The sequence below is a fragment of the Passer domesticus genome, chromosome 32, assembly GCF_036417665.1.
Source record: "Passer domesticus isolate bPasDom1 chromosome 32, bPasDom1.hap1, whole genome shotgun sequence".
Classification (NCBI taxonomy): domain Eukaryota; kingdom Metazoa; phylum Chordata; class Aves; order Passeriformes; family Passeridae; genus Passer; species Passer domesticus.
In genome coordinates, this window is record NC_087505.1 from 1,731,683 (window position 1) to 1,751,662 (window position 19,980).

Consider the following 19,980-nt stretch of genomic DNA (forward strand, 5'->3'; position numbering starts at 1 on the left):
GACACGGGGGTCTCTTGGTGCCGGCGGCACCGTTTATTTAGGTTAAAAACAGCAGACGCGACTCGGGCAATCCGGGAGCCCCTCGGCTGCGCTTGCTCGGGGCTCCCCCATGCTGCCAGAGCGGTTGAAGGATCCCCCCCCGGGCCTGGGACATCGCTTGGGTAACCCTGAACCGGTCCCCACCCCGGGGGTGCTCACCTGCCCCCCCCCCCCCCCACTGCACCTGCCCTGCACCTATCCAGATGTTCTAACCTGCTCCACACCAATCCAGATGTTCTGACCTGCCTCACACCAATCCAGATGTTCTAACCTGTCTCACACTTACCCAGATGTTCTAACCTGCTCCACACCAATCCAGATGTTCTGACCTGTTCCACACCAATCCAGATGTTCTAACCCCACACACCAATCCAGATGTTCTAACCTGCCCCACACCTATCCAGATGTTCTGACCTGCCTCACACTTATCCAGATGTTCTAACCTGCCCCACACCTATCCAGATGTTCTGACCTGCCCCATTCCCCCCAGCTGTACCAGTTCACTCTCATTTGCCTTGTCTGCAGTGACACCTAGGCCCACATCTCCCCCTCCTCCCCACTCCTCTCACCTCCCTTCTCTCCTGCTCCCCCTGCCCTCACCGGCCCTGTTGCCACCCCCCCAGGCCTGGCCCTGACAATGGGGACTTCTGCCTCATGCTCTGCTTTTTTTATAAAAATAGATAAATTATTATAAACTTAAACATTAAAATTATATAAAATTTTAAATAAAAGATATTAAATAGTGCCCTGCGTCACTGAGAGCCCCGTGACTGGGAGAAGCAGGTGCTGGCAAGGGGGTGAACCATGCAAGAGGGGCACTGCATCCAGTCAGCACCAGGGCACAGAGTGCCCAGAGCCAGGACGATCCTGCTGCAACACAGCCCTGGAAGACACAGGCTGAGGAACAGTAGAAGGGCCCCCCCAGCTTGTGAACCTACTTTGGGGGGAGCTCCCTGGCACCAGCCCGAGCCTCAGCGTGGCCGGTCCAGCAGGACCTCAAGCCAGCAGGGGCAGGAGGTGATGAACTGCCGAGAGTAGCAGGGCCCCCAGCCCTTGGCAAAGCTGATGCGGATACTGTGGGGGTCGCAGGGTCCCTCCCCAGGCAGCTGCCAGCCCCCTCTGCCCCGTGCCCACTCATAATCGAAGACCTTTGCCGAGTAGCCAGGCAGCACCTTGAGGACAGTGAGCCCGCAGGCACCGGGGGGGCTCAGGGTGGGCGAGCTGACGAAGATGGGGTGCTCGCTGCGGTTGTACGCCCACACGCCCCCCGGCTCCTGGCTCAGCAGCAGCCCCCGGCCGATCTTGCCCCGCGCCCGCCGCACGGCGCAGCTGCGGTAGGCAGCGGGCAGCTGTGCCAGGCAGAACCCGCTGCCCCGGGGCAGCTCGCAGAAGACGTTCACCGAGGCCTCGTGCACGGCGAAGAGGCGGCCCACGCGCGTCCGGTACTCCCAGTAAGCCAGTTTGCACCAGCAGCCGTCCTTGATGGTGCTCCATGAGAGGCTGGTGTCTGGCAGGGGAGAGAGAGCAGAGCTGTCACCACCCGGGCGTGACTGAGCCAAGCAGCTGGACGGGCCAAGGGGAGTGGGCACAGAGGGCGTGTGAGGACAGAGGGATGGACGTGGCCGCACCAGGGGTGCCTCAGCACGGAGTCCTGCGCTGGGCGTGAGCCCCTGGAGCTGTTGCCAGCCCCCAAGTGCCGTGGTGAAGGGGTGGGAGAGGGCTGTGCGGGGGGGCTGGTCCCTGAGTGCAGGGGAAGGTGGGGCAGTGGCAGCTGGTGGCCTTGGTGGCCAGCAGCCAGGCGGGAGCTGGGGCTGTGTGCGTCAAGGCACATTGTGTGTGTCCCCATAGGCAGCGCTTCCTCCAGCAGGGAGCCTGGTGCTGCCAAAAATAACAGCAGCTTCAGTGGCGGGGGGGCGTCTGGGCCCAGACTGCTCCCCCAGCAGGAACCCCTCATCCCCTGTCGGAGCCTTTTCCTCCTGCTGGGAGTGACCGCTGGCTCCGTTCCCTGATTTTCATGTTCTGTCCCCTCCAATCTCTGCTTCTGACTCAGGGCTTCAGCCCTGCCCAGTGCCCTCCTGCCTGCTGGGTGTGGCAGAGGGCTGTGGAGTGTGCTGGGCCCATCTTACCGCACCAGTCCCCACCGTTGTAGCTGAACTCCATGAGCTGGGGCTCCTCTGGCCAGGACGGACCGCAGGATGCCTTCAAGTAGGGGGGTGGTGGGGTTTCTGCAGGGGTGAGAAAAGGAAATAAAAGGCTGGGAGTGCATCCTGCCCCACTGGAGCCCTGAGCCAGCCCCAGAGAGCAGGGGTCAGAGCCTGGGTGGGCGAGGCAGCCTGCAGCACTCACCAGGTACAGCCAGGCGGCTGAAATGATGGGGGTTGCAGCACAGCCCTGCCAAGTCCCCGCAGGCCCCCTGGCCCCCTGCACAGTAGCAGAGGTGCTTGAGCTCATGGGACTGGTGGAGGTCAGGCCAGCGGAAGAGGCGACAGAGCAGGACTTGAGGGGGGAGTCCCTGCTTGACCCCTCGTGGGTCCCCCCGCGGTGCCAAAACGCAGCCAGACTCCCAGGCGCCCCGGCTCTCCACCACCTGCACCAGCAGCTCCAGCTCCTCATCCTTCAGCTTCTTGAAGAGGGCGTGCACCGCTGGTTTGAGGGCGCCGGGGCCATCCTCGGGGCTGGCTGCTGCACAGCGCTGCCGCCACAGCCTCCGCACCAGCCCGGCGCGGCGCGAGCGGAACATGGCGTGGTCGTGGGGACCACCTGCAGGATGGAGACAGGCATCACCCGCCGTGCCCTCAGAGAGCTGTGGCTCCGGGGGGGATCCCAACGTGCGTCTTCCTCTGTCCACCCAGATCCCCGGCAAGGCTGCTTTGCCTGGGTTTGCTGCTGTCATGCCCACCATGAGGGCACGGTGCTGCTTCAAGGCGTACTGGCATTCCCTCATCAGACACGAGCCCAAAAACAACCCTCACTGCTGGGGAAGCTGCCCGTGCTCAGACAGAGAGGGCAGGGGTCCGTATGCTCCTGCCCACAGCACCCACCCGCTCCCCTGTCGCCCCCCACGGCGGGGCTGGGAAAGGGGTCCCTGCAGAAGAGGGTGTCACTCACGGTGGGTGGCGGAGATGGGCGAGAGGCTCCAGGGCACTGCATGGGGCTGTGCTCTCAGGGCGGCCGGCACTGCTCTGCCCGTCACGCGTCACTGCCTGGACTTTTTCCTGTGCTGGGACGCTCTCCCCTCCCCCGGACCTTCCCGTTTGGGGAATTCATCGATTTCCCTCATCCCAGCCAGCCCTGGGGCCGAGCCACCGCCAGGGCTACCACACCAGGACACGGCAGGCACAAGATGCATGGGCTCCAGCGGTCAGGGATGCCCAGCACCGTGCTGCCAAGGCAGCCAGGTACAGCCAGGAGCCCAAAAAGCACCACAGACACCAGTGCACAACCACAGGGCAGGGTCCAGCTGAGGAGCTGATCTGGGCAGGGGGAGGCCACAAGGCACAGTGGCAGGGCACCGTCTTGGCAGACCCCATCCCCGCTTTTTGTCCTCACAGGGACCATTGCAAGGACCACCTAAGCCCCTCATGGAATCTTGGGCAAGGGTTTCTGCTGCCCCTCAGTTCTTGACCTGGCCAGGGCCCCCCCCGCAGGCAGTGGGTGAGGGTGGGAGCCTGCTCCACAACAAAGGAGCTAATGTAAACGGGACCCTTATCCCGCGCCGGGCCAGGCTTCCTGCTCCTGACTTCCCGCCGAGATAAGGGAGGCCACGCTGGCGCCAGTGCTGCTGCCGAGGACAGGGCACACAGAGCTTCCCCCGGGCTGGGGCCAGGCACCAGCACAGGCAGCAGTGGGGCAGGGTGGGCTCACAGACCCACGGCCCCAGCCATGACCTCTGCTGCAGCTCCCAGCCAGGCTGAGCCCAGTGGAGATATTTTGCTCCAGCTGCTTCTCACAGATTGGAACAGGAAATGGCCACAAGTGGGGGAGCAGGCAGGAGATGCAGGCAGAACCCCAGCCCCCCCTCTTGCCCCTTGGCCCCAAGGGACGTGGGGACCCTCAGTCCTGGACAAGGCAAGGGGTGTGCTGGAGTGCCTTAGTGGAACCCAGGGCTAGGATCAAGAGGTTTGAGGGAGACAACACACACACAGACATTCCCAGAGCTCTGCCCAAACAGATGCAGCCAGTCAGGCACTGCACAGGTTTATTGGGGTCTCTGATCAGGGGGAGCACAGGCTGGAGCAGAGTCTCAGCACCAGAGGTCCATCAGCTCCATCAGCACAGGGCAACAGGGACAGTCCTGGGGAGGGGAGAGAGGCACAGGGGGTAACAACCCACTGCCCAGTACCAAGGCCACAGCCTCTCAACCCCCAGAGCTGCCACAGCCAGGCCCTTTTCACTCCAGGAGCACCATGCTTGGTTTCCACCACCCCCAGGCCCCTGTCACGTTCCAAGCACCACGGCAAGTCAAGCTGCAGGCAGGTCACTCACCCACAGCACCGGGGCAGGCAGGGGCTGACGGGGTCCTGTGACACTGGGGGGGCCCTTCCCTAGTCCAGCAGCTCACAGATGCACCAGCTGCAGAGAAGGAGGTAGATGCATTTCCACAGAAGCCGCAGCAAGCAGGAGCCCAGGCGCTGCCCGAGGGAGGTGGCAGAGGGTGCTGGCAGTGCCAGTGCCTGTACCCGTGCCACTGGCTGGGGAGCACCCTGCAGACAGGCTGCCATGGTCCACAAGAGGTGCATGGCCCATGAGGAATCAGCAGGATCTGACACGGTGGGAGAGGCAGCAGTGCTGACCTGTGGGGCCCTGGCAAGCACTGGAACCTGCTACATTCTCTGCATTTCCAAAAACTCCTACAATAGTGGGTGCAGGGAGGGGGGGGCACAACCTGGGGACCCTTTTGTTCCTCCCACTCCTGCCCCGTGGAGCCCTCAGGGCTCAACAAGACCACGTGCCAGTGCAGTGCAGACTGCAGCAGGTTTATTTAGTGCTGACAGGCAGCAGCTTTATTCAGTGTCACTCCCAGCAGCATTCCAGTGGAGGCTCCCAGGGCCTTCAGCGGCGGGAGGTGCGCTCCTCTTCCTCATTCTCCAGCTCATAGGCAGGCCTGTAGCTCTCCCTGCCCTGAGCATCGGTGCAGCGTAGGGCTGGGTTCTTCTGGGTGTTGGTCATGCTCCCCAGGGACGTGTAGCTGTGGAGGGAAGAAGCAGCTGCAGGACTGCACCCAGGGCCACCGGCTGTGCGTGTGAGAGGGGCAGCACGGGGCACTCACCCCTTGTCATAGAGGATGCAGTAGGGGACAAAGAGCTTGCGCAGGAATTCCCAGATGTCCCGGTAGGTCCAGTCCTGCAGGCAGAATTGGGCAGGGATTGAGGCAGAGGCAAAAGGCTGCTTGCTCCCTTGCCTCCCAGGGAAGCACAGCAGACCTTCCTGGAGAGCACCTGGGAGAGCCAGATGGTCACCAGAGCACCACTGCCCCTCCCAGCACCTCCCCAAACACAGGGCAACCCCCCAGCAGCCTCACTGGGGGCACCACAGCTGCACAGAGGGGCAGCAAACACTCGGGGAGAGTGAGAATTGTGAGAGAAGCTGTCCAGGAGTGGGGGTGGATCACTGCTGGTTCCCAGCCCCATCAGGCCCTGTGGCAACAGTTCCAGCCCCAAAGCAAGTGGAGGCCACCTACCAGCAAGGGGTTGACCCGCATGTAGGGGGGCCAGTCGGGGTCTGTCACACACATGGGGGTCAGGGTGCGTGAGTAAGGGTCCGTGCGGCGCGTTCCCATCAGGACAGCCTCCAGCTGTGGCTGCTGCTGCTTCAGCTGGGCCAGAGCCTCCCGGATGGAGCCCTCCACCGTGCAGAGCTGGACCCCGTACCTGCACGGGCAGGGTGGGCAGCGAGCAGCACTGCACGGCCTCTGGGCAGCAGCCCCCGCCCCGCTCTGCCTCCTACCTCCGGACTGTGGCCTGAATGAACTGCTCCATTTCAGGGAACGGGGACACCATGCGGATGTAGAGCACCTGCAGCCTCTCCTGCCTCGCTGGGGAGCGCCTGCAGAGAGACCCGGTGCAGCTGGACTCTGACCAGCTGCAGGCAAGGCAGGTCCAGATCCGAGCAGCCAGAGCCCAGGAATCTGCTCATTGCCCCAGGGTGGAGCAAACGAGAGCTCCAGAGCCTGGCCAGGGTCTGCGGGATCCCCCAGCCTGGAGCCCCACGCGTGGGTACCTCTGCACAGCAGCATGGACGAGGTGCAGCAGGGCTGTGCAGTCCTTGCCCCCGTTGAAGCCCACGCAGAGCTGGGCCAGGCTGTACTGGTCCAAAGCCTCCTCGATGGTCCGCAGGGCTGCTGCCACCTTCTGCCCCAGGGCCGAGCCTGCCAGGACAGGACAGTTGGTGCCTGCCCAGCTCATGGCCCCAGGGCCTAGCATTTCACCCTCTGGACACACAGCAGGGGCACTGCTGGTACCACAGCCAAGAGCTTGTTCAAGCCAGAGATCTGGGCCACAATGTGATAGGGATCGTGAGGGCACTGGGGAACTGTGGCACTGCACACTGTGCTCTCAGACCTGCCACCACCAGCCCTAACTGAGCTTGCAGGTCCCACTCCCACCTGCGTGGGATGAAGCCCACTGCAGCTGCAGCACGCCTCAAGCCTCCCAGCACACCACAACAAGGCAAGCTCTGCTCCCAGGCTGGCGTTCCCACTGCCCCAGGAGAAGCATGGAAGCACGGAGCCGTGCTGCAGCACCTCCTCTTGTCAGTACCTGACTCAGCCAGGCCATAAACCTCCACAGCTGCTGGAGAGACACAGTCTGCCACCAACGGCACAGCAACACCCGCCGGCAGCTCCCTCATCAAGAAGCAATACGCTTCCTCCAGGTCCTGCTCTGACTCTGAGTCCAGGGTCAGCTTCACACGGTAGTAGTTGCTGGTCCAGTCTGGGTAGGAACCCAAGCTGACACGACCACGGAAAGCAGCATCAGCCCTGTCCAGCACCGGCGTGATGAGCATCTCGTCGGCCGCCACGTAGACGGTGCGGGAGTGGAAGTGGGTCTGCTTGCTGCGAAAGAGGTGAGCGAGGCCATCCAGGGCGCGCTCCATCAGCGCCGGGATGCCGGGGAAGATGTAGACGTTGCGCACGCTGACCAGCGGGTACTTGAAGGTGCTGCCGCTGTGCCCGTCCGTGCCGTAGTTGAGGCGCGAGGACTCGGGGACGCGAGCCAGCTTCATCTCAGGGCACTGCTCCTCCTTCTTGCCGAAGAACTCGTGCACCAGGGCCACCAGCTGGGGGTGGAGGACCACCCTCTCCCCAAAGGCCTTGGCCACGGCCTCGAAGGTCACATCGTCGTGCGTGGGGCCGATGCCCCCGGATGTCAGCACGTAGGTGAAGCGGGCAGCAAAGGCGGCCACCTCGCTGGCGATGGCCTCCACGTCGTCGGGGACCACGGAGATCCGGGCCACGCTCACGCCCAGAGCCCGCAGCCGCCGGCACATGAAGAAGGAGTTCGTGTCCTGCGTGTAGCCCTGAGGGGAGAGGAGAGGCCCATGACAGCGCGACTCCCGGCATGTACCCCGTGTCCCCCGCCCAGTCCCGCCCCCGGCGCACCTTGAGGATCTCGTCGCCGATGATGATGATGCCGGCGGTGCTGGCGGATCTCTGGGCCGCCGCCGCCGCCGGGCCCGCGGCGGCCATGAGGCGACAGGCGGCAGCGCGCACCGGCCCCGCAGCGCGCAGCACCCCCCACATGGAGCCGCCCGGGCACCTCCGCGCACCGCGGCGCCGCCCCGCGCGCTCACAGGCCGGCCCGCACGCCAGTCACAGCGCTCCGCCAGCTCCCATTGGCCGAGAGGCGGGACCCGCGGGGACGGAACCATCGCGGAGCGGAGTGGAGGGGGTGTTGGTGCAGCTCCGCCTCCATGGCCGTGCCCGGCGGGCCGGGGCACCGGTTCCGAGACCCCGGGGAGCCTTCCTCGGGAACCCCCGCGGTACCGGGACCCACCCTCCACCGCAGCCACTGCAGACAGACAGCTCCCAAACATCACTTTATTGAAGCTTCGGAGGCATCGCCGCGGGAAGGGCCCGCGAGAAGCGGGGCCGAGCCGACAAAACGCCGCCCGGGCAGCGCCGAGGGTCAGGGGGTGAAGCCCCCGGGAAATGCCGAGGAGAGGAGGAAGGTGTTTTCTCAGCGTGGAACGACTGAGAGCTTCGGCGGGGCAGGGGCCACTCACTTTTCCGGCTTCTTGGGCAGCGGCCGTCGGAAGAGCAGGATGTGGGGCTCTGCGGGGCGAGAGAGGGGGTCAGGCCGGGCCGCCGCGGCGCCGCCCGCAACCCCGCGGGGCTCACCTGGCTCGTGGATCATGTAGTGCACCCAGCCCTGGCTCTGCTGCACGCCCAGGTTCCGCCACTCCGACTCCGACAGCAGGTGGGTCTTGGGCACCAGCTTGGCGATGTCCTTGGGCAGCATCACGTGCCTGCAGCCCCGCGCCTCCCAGTCAGCAGCGGGGCACCCCAAAAACCCCTCATCCCCCTCAAAAACCCCCTCATCCCCCCCAAAAACCCCAATTTTTTCCCCAAAAACCCCTCATCCCCCCCAAAAACCCCTCTTTTTCCCCCAAAAACCCCTCATCCCCCCGGAGAGCTGTTAACGGCACGGACGCAGAGCGCTCACCGGGACAATCCGCCTCCCGCTTCACCGGGGGGCCGCGGCTCGCCCAGCGCTCCCCTGACGCCCTCCCCGCCGCCGCGGCGCTTCCCGCCCTCACCCCGCTGAACCCACACCGGGAACCCTCACGGAGCGGGCGTTACCCCCGCCCCCTTCCCGCTGCCTACCGGTACTCAAACTCCTCGTCGTCGTACTTGTCCGAGTAGTAGATCTGTTTGTGCGCCATGACAGCCCCGCCGTGCCCTCCCTCACCGGCCGTTGGAGCCCCCCCCCCCCGCGCGGCGCTTTCAAACGCCGCCGCCTCGCTCTCCCATTGGTCGGCGCCGCGGGGAGGGCGGGGCGGGGAGGCCGCCCATTGGTCGGCGCGGCGGGAGGGGCGCGGCCGGGCATTGGTCGGCGGGGCGGGGCGGCCGCGCATTGGCCGGCGCGCGCGCGGGGCGGCGGGCCGGGATTGGCCGCGCGTGGGTCACGCGGCGGGGCCACGCCGGCGGGGCGCGGGCCGGAAGTGAGTGGCGGCGGGGCGGGCGGGAGCGGCGGAGAGCGGCGCGGGGCCCGCGCGCGACCGATGGTGCCCGGTGAGCGCGCGCCGGCCGGGGCGGTGAGGGAGCGCGCGCATGGATAGAGGAGTGGGGGGGGGGAACCCGCGCCGGGCCCGGGACTCACGGGCCAGGCCCCCGCGGTGTCACCGGACTGTAGGCCGCACCGCTCGCTCGCTCGCTCGCCGCCGCCGCCTTCCGCGGGAAGGAGTTGTGGGCGTATCTGCCGCTGTGAGGGAGCCCTTCCCGGCTGGCTGCCGGTGTGAGGGAGCCCGGCCGTGCGGCGGGCCCCGGAGCCGCCGGGGGTTGGAGGAGCCGGTGCCGTGCCGGGATCCGGGCTGTGTGTGCGGTGCACGGGAAGGACAGCGGCTGCAGAGGTGCTGCGGGGTCTGGGCGCAATGCCGACCCCCGGCAGGGACGGGGTTTGGAGGGTTCAGAGCCTCTGCGGTGCCGGGCTCTGCCCTCTGTGCTCCGGAGGAAGGCAGCAGCGAGCGCCTGGAGCCTCCCCAGCTGCTGTGGACAGCGGTAGCTGCTGCTCCTTGGAGATCTGTGTGTGCTCTCCAGCGGTGCGTTGTGTCCATCTGCTCTTGCTTCTCCCCTTGAATCTCTTAGGTGGGATCACCCACGCAGGTTCTAAACCACGGGCACCGAGGAGAGGTGACCTGGGCCCTGCTTGCCACGTTGGCACCGCACAAGTCTGTGGGCAAAGGGCACTTCTCTCCCTGGTGTCATCCTGTGCCAGAGGGGCTGATGCCATCTCCTCTCAGCCAAGGAGGGCTCGAGGATCCACCCGCTGCCCTTTGCTGGGGCAAAACCTTGGCTGGGCCACCTCCAGAGCTGTGCCAAGCAGTGTTCCATCCTCGGGAGGGACACACATGGGCTCTGGTAAGGCTGAGCACTCTGGGTCCAGGTGCTCCTTCCCTGCCACCAGCCTCGGTGCCCAGTGTCCAAAGGGCTTGGTCGCCACCTCAATCTCCACTGCCTTGGCCAAGCTCAGCCCTCCTTATCTCGCTGCCTCCCGAGCTACTGGCGGCAGCTGGCACAGGCAGATAAAGGTACAGTTGCTGCCAGGCAGTAAATCATGCCTGCTGCCCTGCACTGCTCCACCAGCCTGGCCTTGGCTGCCTCGGCTGGGCAGTCAAGGGAAGAGTGCTTTGCTTGCCTTGTTTTCCCCTCGCAGAGCTTCCTGCCTCACCAGCTCACCCCCCTTGTGGACTCTTTCCATGATTCCTGTCTTCACTGGTCCCCTGGGAGGAGGGGACACAGCCCTGGGGGCTCTGTGTGTAATTTTGCATCAGCTGAAGGGCTGGAGGAGGGGGCAGCTCTGCCCCCCTGGCTGCCTTTGCTCTCCCTCCTTGCCTGTGGCTTTCCAGTACTGCTTTTTTGGGCTGGGCAGGGGTTGGCTCCAGGGTCACAGGGTGACTCTAGGCCCCCAAATCCATTTGCCAGGGCCCAAGCAGTGCCAGGCTCAGCCTGGTGTAGCTGTCCCAGTGCATCCCATCTGTCTTCTCTCCAATGGGAAGAAAGTGGCTTCCAGGTTTCTCTGTGTCACACAGCACCCACAGCCCCATCCACCCACCTGTGGACAGCACGGAGGAGCAGGCTCTGCCTCCTGGCGCCCAGCTGAGCGGGCTGGGGCAGGGCTGGCTAACTCCCTGTTTGTGAACCGCAGGTCGGAGTGCCAGACGAGAGGGGCTGTGTGTCTCTGCTCCCCGCCCGGGGCCCGCCCTGCCCTCTGCCGGCGATGGAGTATGTGGTAAGGACCTCGGTGGAGGGATAAGTGGCTTCGGTGGTGGATCCTGCCTGCCTCCTCTGCCTTCTGGGAGGTCTCCAGCCTCTTCCCCACGTCTCCACTGGTGTCTCCTAATCCCCTCTTCAGAATCAAGGAGAGGAATGCATAAATGTTCGGTGCTGCTTTGATGTGTGGGGGAAAAATCAGCTTTTGGCTGGATTTGAGTGTTCTCCTTGGCTTCCCCCCTGCCTCAGAGGTTCAGCATTGGCTGCAGTTGGACACAGGGGGGGTCTCCTGCCCAGGGTGAGGTTCGTATGTGTGGCCACCTGCACCTTGCTGCCATTTCTTGCCAAGCCACTGATGTGTTCCAGGCCCCTGACTCAGCTCCCAGGTTTTTTTCCAGGGAGGATGTTGGTAGTGGAGCCCTGAGCATCCCCACTCTGCTTTCTCCTTACCCCAGGTGGTGTGTGAGTCCCAGTCTCAGGTGCAGTCCACGTCCCTCTGTTTCTCGTTGTTTTTCTGTGGTGGCAGGGCACATGGAGCAGCTGGGCCAGCACATGTCCCCAGAGCTCCTTGGGGGCAGTGCTCTGCCCATCCTCTGCTGCAGGGGCAGGAGCTCCTGGCATCTGCCTGGCAAGGGGAAGGGCTGCAGCCTGTGGGAGGGGGCTTGGGGCTGCCTGTTCAGGCAGGGTTCTGCGCCTTTGCACATCTCCAGGTTTGCCTTCTGCACTCAGAGCCCACTCGGGGGGAGCTCTGGTGCCCTGGGGTGGACTCTGGGGCTGGGGGGGCTGTGATGGCAGCACCTCTGCTCCCCAAGGGCTGGGAGCTGCAAGGCATCTTTGTAACAGGCTGTTGAGTGGTGTGGGCAGACTGGCCTGGAAGCTTCTGAGAAAATCAGGAATTACTCTAGCTTATCAAAGCAGAGATGTGTCTGAGCAGGAGCTTCGGCTGGGAGGCTCATCAGCCCTTTGCTGCCTGGAGGTGGTGGCTGCTCCAAGCCCTGTGGTGGTGGAAAGGGGCCAAGGAGACACTCCTGCTCTCACCCTGGGGAAGCATCAGGGCTCACAGAGCTGCCAGGCAAGCCCGGTCCCACATCAACCATCACGGGCAAACCCCACTGCTCCGTGGGCACTTGGTGCTGCCCAGCCAGGCTCCCCTGGCAAGGCTGCACTGGCCCCTCACCGGGCCAGCAACTTCCTGGCTCCGGGCTTCCTGCTTTTCTTTAGAGGAGTGGTGCTGCGGCCACAGGAAGGTCACAGCACTGAGCAGCCGGGGGCCCCTGGAGGGGACAGGCACTTTGTGGAGCAGCCAGCACAGGCTCTCTGCGCCTGTGGGACCACCGTGGCTGAGCTGGGGGGGCTGCCCTTCACAGAGCTGCCGTGCATGGCCAAGGAGATGCTTCAGTGCCCGCTCGCATGTGCCACAGCCCCTGGCATCACCCAGGTGGCAATTTCCAGCCTTGTTGTGGCTTTCCTTTCCCCGTCCCCATGGCAGTGTGCCAGGCTTTGTGAAGTGGGGCTGGCAGCTGCCAGTGCCAAGCAGTGCTGGGTGAAGGCTCCAAGCAGGGAGAGCCTTTTCCGTGGCGTGGATTTACCCAGGGTTGGTTTGGTGGACAGAGCTCTTGGTGGCTTGGAAGGATCTGGCTTGTGGTGCGTCAGGGGTTGTATTCTGTCTGAACTCCTTGCCTCATCCTAGAGGGGATGGGGGAGAGCTCTTGTCCCTCAGTGGGGCCAGGGCTGTGGAGGGCAGCACAGCCGGGCTGGCCCAAGTTCCTGCTGCGTGCAAGTGCCTCGAGGGTAGGGCAACAGGGGAGACCTGCCGCTGAGTCCCCTGACCCACAGGTGTGAGTTTCACCCACCTCCCCGAGGCTGAAGGGGCCAACCTTGCCCCCGGCACACGTTCTTGCCGCCCGCTCCCGCTAGCTCCGCCTGTGACCTTGATTTTTCTGCTCCAGATAAGCGCTGCGTCCCCTCCCCTCGCCGGGAGCCCCTCCTGCGCTGCGCCCCGGCCCCAGCGCAGCCCAGAGCCTGCCCCGCCGCCTGTGAGTCAGCACAGCTCTTCCCATCAGCCGCAGCCCCTTCATCGCTGCTCCCGGGAGGAGCAGCTGGGATGCGGGAAGCGGCAGCGATTAGCTGCAGCCTCTCCCGCAGGCTCCGCACCGCGGCCGGGGGTTTGCGCTGAGCCCTGCCTTGCCCAGCGGCGCAGCCTACCTGTATCCTGCTCCTGGCCGTCCTCCTCTTCCTCCCGCCGGCCCTCCAGGCGAGATCTGTGCTCTCAAAGGACTGCATGTGCCCGTGTTCCAGGAAGCTGCGAGCACCGGTGTCGTCTCAGCATCGCTGCTCCCTCCCGGCAGAGCGCGGCGAGCCAACAGCGGCCGCTCGCCGCCGGCACGTGGCTTGTGTGGCGCTGGTTGCCACAGAAGGACCTTGTTCCCTCCTGGACAGTGCTCGGAACAGGGCTGGGATGGGCTTGGATGCGCTCTGTGTCTGCCTCATCTCCGGGCTTTAAATATTCATGCTTTTGATTTTCTCTTAGCGGGCAGCGGCACGGGGGCCGGAGTGAGCTGTGGGGCGCAGGGTGGCCGTGCTGAGCCCAGCAGCAGGGCAGAGGGAGCCGGAGCTGCTCCTGGATGAAGACAATGGGTTTTGTGGCTGGCCTGGTGTTGACGTGGCAAGGGGCTTGAGGACCTGCAGGCTGGGGCCAGAGCACTGTGAGCTCCCCTCGCTGTGCCGGCGGCTCGCCAGGGTGTCGCCGCGGCCCCGTTTCCTGCCCGCTGTAGCGTGCTGCTCTCAGTCTGAACGGATCTGCACGTCCTTGCTGCCACTGATCGGCCGTGTTGGGCATCCCCTGGACCCGCTGCCCGCCGTGCCAGGCCCAGCTCTCCCTGCCAGCCATGCGGGGCTGGCGTGGACCTAGCGCAGAGTCCGGCCGAGGCTTCTGCTTGGGGGCAGCTTCCCGGCGGCTGCAGGCACTCGGATTCTCTGTGGGGCCCCTGTGAGGCCCAGCTGGCTGCATCCACCCTTCTGCCACTCAGCTGTGGCCCTTCTCACCTGCCTCCAGCATGGATCTCCTGCAAAAGAGCAAATACAGCCACCTGCGGAACGAGTCTGTCTCCTCTCCGGAGGAGGCCGTGGCGGGCCTGGGAGTCCTGCCCTCCCCTGTGGAGTCCCTTGCAAGCATGCAGTCTCTGCCTGGTTCCCTGTCCTCCTCCCTCAGCCACGCTGCGCCTCTCGGGGAGCTCTCACCTGAGCTGGAGGAGAGCCCTACCACCCTCTGCTCCTTCTTCCCCAAAATGGCCAACCTGAAGCTCTCCAATCCCGCCAACTTGCTCAGCTCGCGGGGCTCTGCAGCCAGCAGCAGCCCGGGGGAGCCTGCTCCCCCTGGGGTGCCAGCACTAGTGCCAGGGGGTGGTGCCAGCCCCGGCTCAGCGAGGCCTGTCACTGTCTGTTCCCAGGATATGAACAAGCTGAGCTGTGGGAAGAAGACGCGGGTGGAAGGTGGCCAGCTGGGGGGTGATGAGTGGACCCGCCACGGCAGCTTTGTCAACAAGCCCACCCGTGGCTGGCTGCACCCAGATGACAAGGTCATGGGCTCTGGGGTCTCCTACCACGTCCGGGTGAGTGCTGGGGACTGGGGAGGGGTCACTGTGGGGATTTGGGGACCTCCTGGTGGTGGGATGCAATGGGGAGGGCTGGGGCAATGGGCAGTGGGATTCCCAGGGAGGTTACTGCTGCAGAGCTGGGGTGCTTGAGGCCCCAGCCCCTTCCCTGGCTGCATGGGGGACAAACTCCATGGCTGGCCAAGCTCACCTTGCTCTCTTGCACAGTACATGGGCTGTGTGGAAGTGCTGCAGTCCATGAGGGCTCTGGATTTCAACACCAGGACACAGGTGACCAGGTGAGCTCTGCCTGTCGCCCGGGGCTGCTCCTTTTGGGGAGGGGTGAGGAAGTTGTCTGAGCCCTAGGCAAGCCCCTGGTAACACGTGGGGCTTTCAGTGGGGGCCAGGGGCTGCTGCAGCCCATCAAACACTAATTCCAGTGCACTTTGCCCACCCAAAGAGCCCCAGCTGGCACTGCCTGAGAGCTTCCACTTTGTCACCCTGTCTCTCCCTGTGTCCCCACTGCCCCGAGTGCTGTGACTGGGGGGGTCTTGGGGCAAGGCAGGCACTGTGGGGGCTGACATTTCACTGCACTCCCTGCAGGGAGGCCATTGGGCTGGTGTGTGAGGCTGTGCCTGGTGCCAAGGGAGCCGTGAGGAGAAGGAAGGTGAGGCCTGGCTGGGAAGCTGCTGGGGGAGCATTTGTGGCTGGTTTGAGCACAGGGCCAAGGAGCAGATCCCAGCCCAGCTGGCAGTGCTGTGCTGGTCATCCCAGGGCTCTGATCTCCCAGCTGAGGCTTGGGCCAGGGCCACTGGTGAGGACAAGGTGCCCATCTCTGCTGTGGAAGCAGTGGGATGTGCTCTGTCCTCCTGCTGCTGGGCTGTCTGCTCTGGGGGGCCCCTTCTCTATGCTACCCTTTGCCCCTAGCCCTGCAGCCGCTCCCTGAACTCCATCCTGGGCAAGAGCAACCTGAAGTTTGCAGGCATGCCCATCACCCTGACCATCTCCACCAGCAGCCTCAACCTCATGGCCTCAGACTGCAAGCAGGTGAGAATGGGGAGGGGTTGGGTTGGCTTTGGACAAGCAGGAATCCTCGTGTACCTCACCCCAGATCTTGCTGGGGCAGGGGATGCCCCCAGCCTCGCCAGGGAATGTCTGGGTGGGCTGTGAGAGGAGTGCTCACCTCCCCACAGTCCCTGGGGCTGAAGAGGTGGGAGGAATATCCCGTGTGCTTTGTGGGATCTCTCTGGAGATGGTGACACCCGAGTCCCCTTGCCTGGGGCCAGATCTCCTGGTTTTGACCCCACTCCCAGTGATGTCCCAGTCTTTTTCCTGGCGGCTCATAACCAGGGCTCTGGAGGATTTTGAGCCCCTGTGGCAGGTCAGCCCTGGGAGGAGCGGGGTGTGCCACCCCTGGGTGGGTGACAGGGAATTCCTGGCTGTGTCCAACACGCTCTCCTCCTTGCAGATCATCGCCAACCACCACATGCAGTCCATTTCCTTCGCATCGGGGGGAGACCCGGTGAGTACCCAGCAGGACCCCCCTGTGTGGGGGCCTCTCCTGCCCTCTGCCCAGCTCTAGAGCCCCGTGCTCCCCAGCAGGCCTGCCTCACTGCTGTCTCACCCACAGGACACAGCTGAATACGTTGCCTACGTTGCCAAAGACCCCGTCAATCAGAGAGGTGAGGCTGCTGCAAGGCTCCCCCACTTGGGAGGTGTTCAGGATCAGCTCAGCCTAGTGGGGGGAGCTGGGTGACCCCTAAGAAAGCTCTGGGGTGTACAGGGCGGGCTCAGGGGTGGACAGCCTTGGTGCTGGAGTTCCACAATCTGTTTTCCACCCAGCCTGCCACATCCTGGAGTGTCCTGAAGGCTTGGCACAGGATGTGATCAGCACCATCGGGCAGGCCTTCGAGCTGCGCTTCAAGCAGTACCTGAAGAACCCCCCAAAGCTGGTGACCCCCCACGACAGGTGAGAGCAGGGCTGTGTGACAAGGGGGAAGGTGGTTTTGGAGAGGGAGTGCAGCCGTGGCTTCTCTGTGCTGTGCTCTCCCAGGATGGCAGGGTTTGATGGCTCTGCCTGGGACGAAGAAGAGGAGGAACCAGCCCCGGATCACCAGTACTACAACGACTTCCCTGGCAAGGAGCCTCCCATTGGGGGGGTCGTGGACATGCGGCTGCAGGATGGGGCTGCTCAGACCCCAAATCACTTGGGTGCCACGCTGGTGAGGCTCTGGGCATGTCCTCTTGGGGAGGCACCATCTTATAAGGGACACAGAGTGGGCCACGGGTTCTGCTGAGGGTCCCCAGTGTCTCTGGGGTGTGGGGAGCAGGAAGGGGGACGTCCCCAGTGTCTCTGGGGTGTGGGGAGCAGGAAGGGGGATGTCTCTGGGGTGTGGGGAGCAGGAAGGGGGACGTCCCCAGTGTCTCTGGGGTGTGGGGAGCAGGAAGGGGGATGTCCCCAGTGTCTCTGGGGTGTGGGGAGCAGGAAGGGGGACGTCCCCAGTGTCTCTGGGGTGTGGGGAGCAGGAAGGGGGATGTCTCTGGGGTGTGGGGAGCAGGAAGGGGGATGTCCCCAGTGTCTCTGGGGTGTGGGGAGCAGGAAGGGGGATGTCTCTGGGGTGTGGGGAGCAAGAAGGGGGATGTCTCTGGGGTGTGGGGAGCAGGAAGGGGGACGTCCCCAGTGTCTCTGGGGTGTGGGGAGCAGGAAGGGGGACGTCCCCAGTGTCTCTGGGGTGTGGGGAGCAGGAAGGGGGATGTCTCTGGGGTGTGGGGAGCAAGAAGGGGGATGTCTCTGGGGTGTGGGGAGCAGGAAGGGGGACGTCCCCAGTGTCTCTGGGGTGTGGGGAGCAGGAAGGGGGACGTCCCCAGTGTCTCTGGGGTGTGGGGAGCAGGAAGGGGGACGTCCCCAGTGTCTCTGGGGTGTGGGGAGCAGGAAGGGGGATGTCTCTGGGGTGTGGGGAGCAGGAAGGAGGACGTCCCCAGTGTCTCTGGAGCAGGAAGGGGGATGTCCCCAGTGTCTCTGGGGTGTGGGGAGCAGGAAGGGGGATGTCTCTGGGGTGTGGGGAGCAGGAAGGGGGACGTCCCCAGTGTCTCTGGGGTGTGGGGAGCAGGAAGGGGGATGAGCAGGAAAGGGGCTGGGGGCTCATCCCTGCCTCTCCCTGCAGCCTGTTGGCCAGTCCTCCGGTGGGGAGTATGACCCCCAGAAGCAGCATGCTCCTGCCCAAGGTAATGTGATGGGTGTCTCTCCATCCTCTGCCATGGACCCCCGGCGCTGTGGTGGGGGTCCAAGGTGGGCTGAAGCCCTGCTGACCACAGTGCTCCTGGCAGCAGGCAGAGAGAAGTACCCAGCTGCAGCGGGCACGTCTGGCCGCACGGACCTCTTTGATGACCCATCCTATGTCAACGTGCAAAATGTGGACAAGACACGCCAAGCTCCAGCCTCTGGCACCCCTGCCACGGCCAATGGCAGCACCCAGAGGGACCTCTTCGACATGAGTGAGTGAATGGTGGCTGCAGCCAGGGCTGTGGGCTTGCTCACTGATGCAGTTTGCTGTGGAGGGGGTCTCTGGAGGAGCCCCCTAAGCTGTGAGTTTGTTGGTTGCAGCAGGCAGGCAAGGAGACTCCACACGGCTAATTAGGTGAGGTGTTTATTTATATATATTTATTATTAGTAGTATTATTTATAAACCCTCAGGTGAGGGTTTATTGGGGGTCCCACCCCCGGGAGCAGCATGGTTTCTGAGGGGGGGAGAAGGACCAAGAGAGGGTCTGGTTTCCCTCACACAGCTTAAGGGAGAGATTCAAAGTGGGCACAGAATAAGACTTGGGCCAGTGGGGTTACAGCTACACGACACTTCAGGAGAGGACCTGAACAAACTTTGGAGGGGCGAGACAGAGCATTTAAATAAAATACACCACCACAGGTCACGGTTCCCCCTGCTCCTCTCTCCTCACAGAGCCCTTTGAAGATGCCCTGCGTGTGCCCCCCTCGGTGCCCCTGGCGCTGCCCCCCGCCCAGGTGGTGGCCTCCATGGAGGAGCAGCTGAGAAGGGAGCCCTGGTACCACGGCAAGATGAGCCGCAAGGAGGCTGAGAAGCTGCTGAAGGTGAACGGGGACTTCCTGGTGCGGGAGAGCACCACCACCCCCGGCCAGTACGTGCTGACTGGCCTGCAGGGCGGGCAGCCCAAGCATCTGCTGCTCGTGGATCCCGAGGGAGTGGTGAGTCCACGCAGGGGGTGGAGTTTGGGACAGCAGGGCCGGTCCTGGGGGTTACAGGAGCCGTCAGAGCACTGGGGTTCTGCTCTGCTGCTCAGGGCACAGCTCTGGGCTGGCTTTGGGGATGGCAGGGCCTGGCAGAGCGTGGGTTTGAGACTGCTGCCTCAGGTCTGTGCCCAGCCCGTGCCATGGAGGGTGGCAGCTCTGGCCTCACGTGGGCACTGGCAGCCTCCTGAGCGCCCCTTTTTTGACCCCCCTCCCCAGGTGAGGACAAAAGATCATCGCTTTGAGAGCGTCAGCCACCTCATCAGCTACCACATGGACAATCACCTGCCCATCATCTCGGCCGGCAGCGAGATGTGCCTGCAGCAGCCCGTGGAGAGGAGGCTGTGAGCGCCCGGGCACCCCGGGGCACAGCACCCCCAGGGCACGGCCCTCCAGCCCTGCTCCTGCCCCAGGGAGCCCTCGGACTCTTCCAGCTGCTCCAGCCAGGACTGAGCACGGACTTGGCCTTCCTCCCTTCACCACACGGAGCTGGTGGCCGTGGGGGGCTCAGGCTGCGAGTGCCTGCAGGGTGAACTGTTCTTGCAAAGCCCACGCCCCTCCAGCTCCAGCCTTTGCAGAGCAGCTCAGCTCCTACCAAAGCCCGGCCCTGCTGTTGTGCCCACCAGCACGGGCTCAGGACTGGCAGGCTGAGCCCCCCGAGCCAGAGGCAGCCTGGCCTTATCTCTGGGGGGGCCCCTGGGGGGGCTCAGCTCCCCCCAGCACCGGGCCCTCGACTGTACCGGATCACTTTACGTGTTAACTCTGTGCCTTGACCCCGCAGGTCCCACACTCTTTATGCAAGGGCAGGGGCTGCTCGCAGAGCTCCCAGCGCCCCGTGACGTGCTTGTGCTCCGGGACACGCGTGTGCCACCACGTCCCCTTCCTCCCTGCCCGCCCGGCTGGGCCAGGGCAGCTCTGGCAGCCCCGGGGGTCAGGCGGGAGGAGCCCCCTGCATGCACAGCGTAACTCCCCCCAAGCCAAAGCGCAGCCCCCCGCCGCCCCAGGCCCCTGCCCCGCTATACCAAAGGAACCGGCGGTTGTATTAAAAGTTGGTATTTCTCTAGGCCTGGCTGGTGTGAGCTGGGAGGGGGTCGCTGTGGGAGGGTGCCCCCCATTTGTACGTGGTTCGTCCCGTCTCCTCCCACGGTGCCGCATTT

General features: G+C 64.4%; 4 protein-coding genes across 12 annotated transcripts; 1 reads left to right on the top strand and 3 right to left on the bottom strand.

Moving 5' to 3' along the window:
* Positions 1–9: 9 nt before the first annotated feature.
* Positions 10–3,342, bottom strand: LOC135288123 (mothers against decapentaplegic homolog 6-like). Of its 3 annotated transcripts, XR_010351415.1 has the most exons (5): positions 3,148–3,340; positions 2,386–2,799; positions 2,166–2,264; positions 425–1,546; positions 10–310 (listed from the first exon to the last, which is right to left on the bottom strand). XR_010351415.1 is itself a non-coding variant. In XM_064401418.1 (4 exons), the coding sequence occupies exons 2-4, from the start codon at positions 2,777–2,779 to the stop codon at positions 1,011–1,013; spliced, it is 1,014 nt and encodes a 337-aa protein (XP_064257488.1). In that variant the 5' UTR covers positions 2,780–2,799; positions 3,148–3,342; the 3' UTR covers positions 10–1,010. The 3 variants fall into 3 exon arrangements, 2 of the variants coding, with proteins under 2 accessions (XP_064257488.1, XP_064257487.1); XM_064401418.1 differs by having other exon boundaries at positions 10–1,546; positions 2,181–2,264; positions 3,148–3,342; XM_064401417.1 differs by having other exon boundaries at positions 10–1,546.
* An 855-nt stretch (positions 3,343–4,197) lies between these two features.
* FLAD1 (flavin adenine dinucleotide synthetase 1) lies at positions 4,198–7,813 on the bottom strand. 2 transcript variants are annotated; one of them, XR_010351413.1, is made up of 8 exons: positions 7,640–7,813; positions 6,798–7,557; positions 6,259–6,406; positions 5,986–6,084; positions 5,720–5,909; positions 5,309–5,382; positions 4,525–5,227; positions 4,198–4,333 (listed from the first exon to the last, which is right to left on the bottom strand). XR_010351413.1 is itself a non-coding variant. In XM_064401410.1 (7 exons), exons 1-7 carry the CDS (start codon positions 7,778–7,780, stop codon positions 5,092–5,094), a joined length of 1,548 nt encoding a protein of 515 aa, XP_064257480.1. In that variant the 5' UTR covers positions 7,781–7,813; the 3' UTR covers positions 4,198–5,091. The 2 variants fall into 2 exon arrangements, 1 of the variants encoding a protein (XP_064257480.1); XM_064401410.1 differs by having other exon boundaries at positions 4,198–5,227.
* Positions 7,814–8,049: 236 nt separating this feature from the next.
* On the bottom strand, positions 8,050–9,056 carry CKS1B (CDC28 protein kinase regulatory subunit 1B). Of its 2 annotated transcripts, XM_064401421.1 has the most exons (3): positions 8,864–8,991; positions 8,378–8,505; positions 8,050–8,311 (listed from the first exon to the last, which is right to left on the bottom strand). In XM_064401421.1, the coding sequence occupies exons 1-3, from the start codon at positions 8,920–8,922 to the stop codon at positions 8,259–8,261; spliced, it is 240 nt and encodes a 79-aa protein (XP_064257491.1). In that variant the 5' UTR covers positions 8,923–8,991; the 3' UTR covers positions 8,050–8,258. The 2 variants fall into 2 exon arrangements, with proteins under 2 accessions (XP_064257491.1, XP_064257490.1); XM_064401420.1 differs by having other exon boundaries at positions 8,050–8,505; positions 8,864–9,056.
* Positions 9,057–9,194: 138 nt separating this feature from the next.
* SHC1 (SHC adaptor protein 1) lies at positions 9,195–19,888 on the top strand. Of its 5 annotated transcripts, none has more exons than XM_064401409.1 (13): positions 9,195–9,271; positions 14,419–14,580; positions 14,791–14,861; positions 15,166–15,229; positions 15,490–15,609; positions 16,031–16,084; positions 16,193–16,244; positions 16,405–16,531; positions 16,616–16,784; positions 17,727–17,787; positions 17,890–18,057; positions 18,519–18,781; positions 19,043–19,888. In XM_064401409.1, the coding sequence occupies exons 2-13, from the start codon at positions 14,422–14,424 to the stop codon at positions 19,169–19,171; spliced, it is 1,437 nt and encodes a 478-aa protein (XP_064257479.1). In that variant the 5' UTR covers positions 9,195–9,271; positions 14,419–14,421; the 3' UTR covers positions 19,172–19,888. The 5 variants fall into 5 exon arrangements, with proteins under 5 accessions (XP_064257479.1, XP_064257478.1, XP_064257477.1 ...); XM_064401408.1 differs by lacking the exon at positions 9,195–9,271 and adding an exon at positions 9,331–10,988 and having other exon boundaries at positions 17,893–18,057; XM_064401407.1 differs by lacking the exon at positions 9,195–9,271 and adding an exon at positions 9,332–10,988.
* The last annotated feature ends 92 nt before the right edge of the window (positions 19,889–19,980 follow it).

What these genes read in the sequence shown, in the direction of transcription:
- LOC135288123 (XM_064401417.1), bottom strand. Translation starts at nt 2,779, where the DNA reads ATGTTCCGCTCGCGCCGCGCCGGGCTGGTGCGGAGGCTGTGGCGGCAG. An exon ending in CAGCCGCCTGGCTGTACCTG is followed by an intron (nt 2,265 to 2,385) that starts GTGAGTGCTGCA and finishes TCACCCCTGCAG; the next exon opens with AAACCCCACCACCCCCCTAC. An exon ending in CAACGGTGGGGACTGGTGCG is followed by an intron (nt 1,547 to 2,165) that starts GTAAGATGGGCC and finishes CTCCCCTGCCAG; the next exon opens with ACACCAGCCTCTCATGGAGC.
- FLAD1 (XM_064401410.1), bottom strand. Translation starts at nt 7,780, where the DNA reads ATGTGGGGGGTGCTGCGCGCTGCGGGGCCGGTGCGCGCTGCCGCCTGT. An exon ending in TCGGCGACGAGATCCTCAAG is followed by an intron (nt 7,558 to 7,639) that starts GTGCGCCGGGGG and finishes CTCTCCCCTCAG; the next exon opens with GGCTACACGCAGGACACGAA. An exon ending in TTATGGCCTGGCTGAGTCAG is followed by an intron (nt 6,407 to 6,797) that starts GTACTGACAAGA and finishes CTGTCCTGGCAG; the next exon opens with GCTCGGCCCTGGGGCAGAAG.
- CKS1B (XM_064401420.1), bottom strand. Translation starts at nt 8,922, where the DNA reads ATGGCGCACAAACAGATCTACTACTCGGACAAGTACGACGACGAGGAG. An exon ending in GACGAGGAGTTTGAGTACCG is followed by an intron (nt 8,506 to 8,863) that starts GTAGGCAGCGGG and finishes GCGGGGCTGCAG; the next exon opens with GCACGTGATGCTGCCCAAGG.
- SHC1 (XM_064401405.1), top strand. Translation starts at nt 14,026, where the DNA reads ATGGATCTCCTGCAAAAGAGCAAATACAGCCACCTGCGGAACGAGTCT. An exon ending in ACCAGGACACAGGTGACCAG is followed by an intron (nt 14,862 to 15,165) that starts GTGAGCTCTGCC and finishes CACTCCCTGCAG; the next exon opens with GGAGGCCATTGGGCTGGTGT. An exon ending in TCGTGGATCCCGAGGGAGTG is followed by an intron (nt 18,782 to 19,042) that starts GTGAGTCCACGC and finishes CCCCCTCCCCAG; the next exon opens with GTGAGGACAAAAGATCATCG.